We start from the raw sequence: 2,251 nt of genomic DNA, 5'->3' as shown, positions 1-2,251 counted from the left end.
CCATTAGTCCCCGCCTCTCTTCGGAGAGCACCCAATGGGTGGAGTCGGGGCCATGGTGGGAGGGGCCCGAGGCGGGCGCATTTAAAGAAAGGCAGAGGGCGAAAGGAGGCTAGAGAGGAGAAGAAAGAAACCAGGGGGCCAGGCGCCGTCCAATGACAAAGCCCAGGGGTGGGCGCCGGCCGCCATCTTGTACCGGGCGGCAGGATATTCAACCGCGTCTTCCGCCCTCGGAGGGGGAGGGGCGGCGGCCGAGGCGAGAAAAGTAGCGAGAGACGCGCCGGCCCGGAGGCGCCAGCAGCGGCCGCCGCCGCGGAGCCGGACGCGGGCGGGGGCGGCGGCGGCGGCGGCGGCGGCGAGACCCGGCGAGCGCGGGCGGCCCCGAGCGGCCTCCGATGCGGCGCAGCGTGAAGAGGCGGCGGCGCCGGCCCCCGGCGGCCCCGGCCCCGGCTGCCCGGGGCGGCGGCTTTAGGGCCGGAGGAGGGGCCGAGCTGGAGGCGCGGGAGGAGAAGGTGGTGTACTCGCGGTCGCAACTGTCGCTGGCCGACAGCACCAAGGCGCTGGGCGACGCCTTCAAGCTGTTCATGCCCCGCAGCACGGAGTTCATGAGCTCGGACGCGGAGCTCTGGAGCTTCCTCTGCAGCCTCAAGCACCAGTTCTCCCCGCACATCCTGCGCAGCAAGGACGTCTACGGCTACTCCTCCTGCCGGGCCCTGGTCCCCGACCCCCCGCCGCCCCCCGCGGCCCGCGGCCAGACGCGCAGGCCGGCGGCCAGGAGGAGGCGCCGCGGAGCCCGGGCGGCCGCCGCCCGCCGGAGGGGGGCCCCGCCGGGCCCGCCGCCGCCGCCGCCGCCGCCGCCGCCGCCGGCCCCCGAGGACAGCTGCCCCGCCAAGCCCGCGGTCCCCGGGCCCTGCTTCGGGGGCCGCACCCTGGAGGAAATCTGGAGGGCGGCCACCCCGACGCTGACCACCTTCCCCACCATCCGCGTCGGCGGCGACGTGTGGGGCGAGCGCAGCCTGGCGGCGGCGCGGCGACGGGCACGCCAAGTCCTGCGAGTGAACCTGGAACCCGTGGTGAGGCTTCGCCGCTTCCCGGTGCCCCGGGCGTGAGCTGCGGCCCTGGCCCCTGCGCCCCGGGACGGCTTCCGCCTGGAGGGGTGAACAAGTGACAGTCGAGTGTTTACAGATCCTGCCTGGACCGCGTCCCCTAGTGCACTTTACGGGCGAAGAAGCACCGGATGGGCTTTCCCGGCCCGCGTCCCCGGGATGCGGCGCCGCCGTCTGGGACTCCGGGGCAGGTGTGCCCTCTGCTGCCTCCCAGCACCAGGTTTGCGGAAGGAGGAGACGGCTGGACCTGCAAGGGAGGTCCCCTTTCTTCCTAAGCCCAGACTGATAACGTCTCCAGGACTATAGGGGCAGATCCGTTTTCTCCCTTTTGGACTCTCTACCTCACTGGTCTGGAAGTCCTCCGAAGTCATTCTTTTTCCAAAGGAATTTGGTTTCGTGCTTGTGTAATAAAGCTAGAATTTACTTGCTGTTCATCCACCCCCCCTGCTCTCCCCTTTTGTCTTTTTTGACTGCCACCCCTCTTTTTGGAGGAAAGATCGAATATGTATTTTTGAAAGGTGTTGCACTAGTTTGTGCTCAGGGTATTCTGAATCCCACTCGTTTCCGAATCTCAACTGGATTCCAAAGCTTTGACCAAGGATATTGTCTAAGAAATTCAAGCTTATGACTCTTAATAGTGTAAGGATTTGTATGGCTTTGAATTTCATGGGCTCAGTGATTACAAACAAAGAAATGCAAAGTACAACTGTTTCAGCATTTTTGAGGTGTTTCCTAAATATTTTATATTGAAATTTAATGTTTATATTTACTGAGCTCCTAAAGGAAATGGTAGAAACTCATAAAGTTTTGTTTAGGAAAAGTTGAATTGTTGAATTCTTTTTAATTGAATAAAATTTAAAGTGCATTGAAACCACATGGCTTGTGATAAAAAAAAAATAAAAGAATGCGTGAATTATAAAGAACTGGTGTTGGTTAAAGAGATGGGTGGAATCCGATTGGAAATGATTTGGCTTCCTGGTAGTAGTCTAACATTCAGATCTGGGAATAGTTCAAGGATAATTTATTTTAAAATGGAAATTGCTTAGGCAAAATGAGTATGTGTAAACGCTGTGATTAAAATGCCAAACAGAATACCCATTGGAATTCTCAGAAGTATTAATGATCTAGAGGGGTGGGGCATTTCTTGG

At 59.7% G+C, this 2,251-nt stretch overlaps 1 protein-coding gene across 1 annotated transcript; it reads left to right on the top strand.

Moving 5' to 3' along the window:
* The first annotated feature begins 356 nt into the window (after window positions 1-356).
* CCDC71L (coiled-coil domain containing 71 like) lies at window positions 357-1,407 on the top strand. The gene has a single exon (XM_059397026.1). The coding sequence runs from the start codon at window positions 393-395 to the stop codon at window positions 1,104-1,106; it is 714 nt and encodes a 237-aa protein (XP_059253009.1). The 5' UTR covers window positions 357-392; the 3' UTR covers window positions 1,107-1,407.
* The last annotated feature ends 844 nt before the right edge of the window (window positions 1,408-2,251 follow it).

This window comes from Mustela nigripes, chromosome 4, assembly GCF_022355385.1.
Source record: "Mustela nigripes isolate SB6536 chromosome 4, MUSNIG.SB6536, whole genome shotgun sequence".
Lineage (NCBI taxonomy): Eukaryota > Metazoa > Chordata > Mammalia > Carnivora > Mustelidae > Mustela > Mustela nigripes.
Note: the sequence above shows the minus strand (reverse complement) of the source record. Positions and strands in the feature narration are given on the sequence as shown.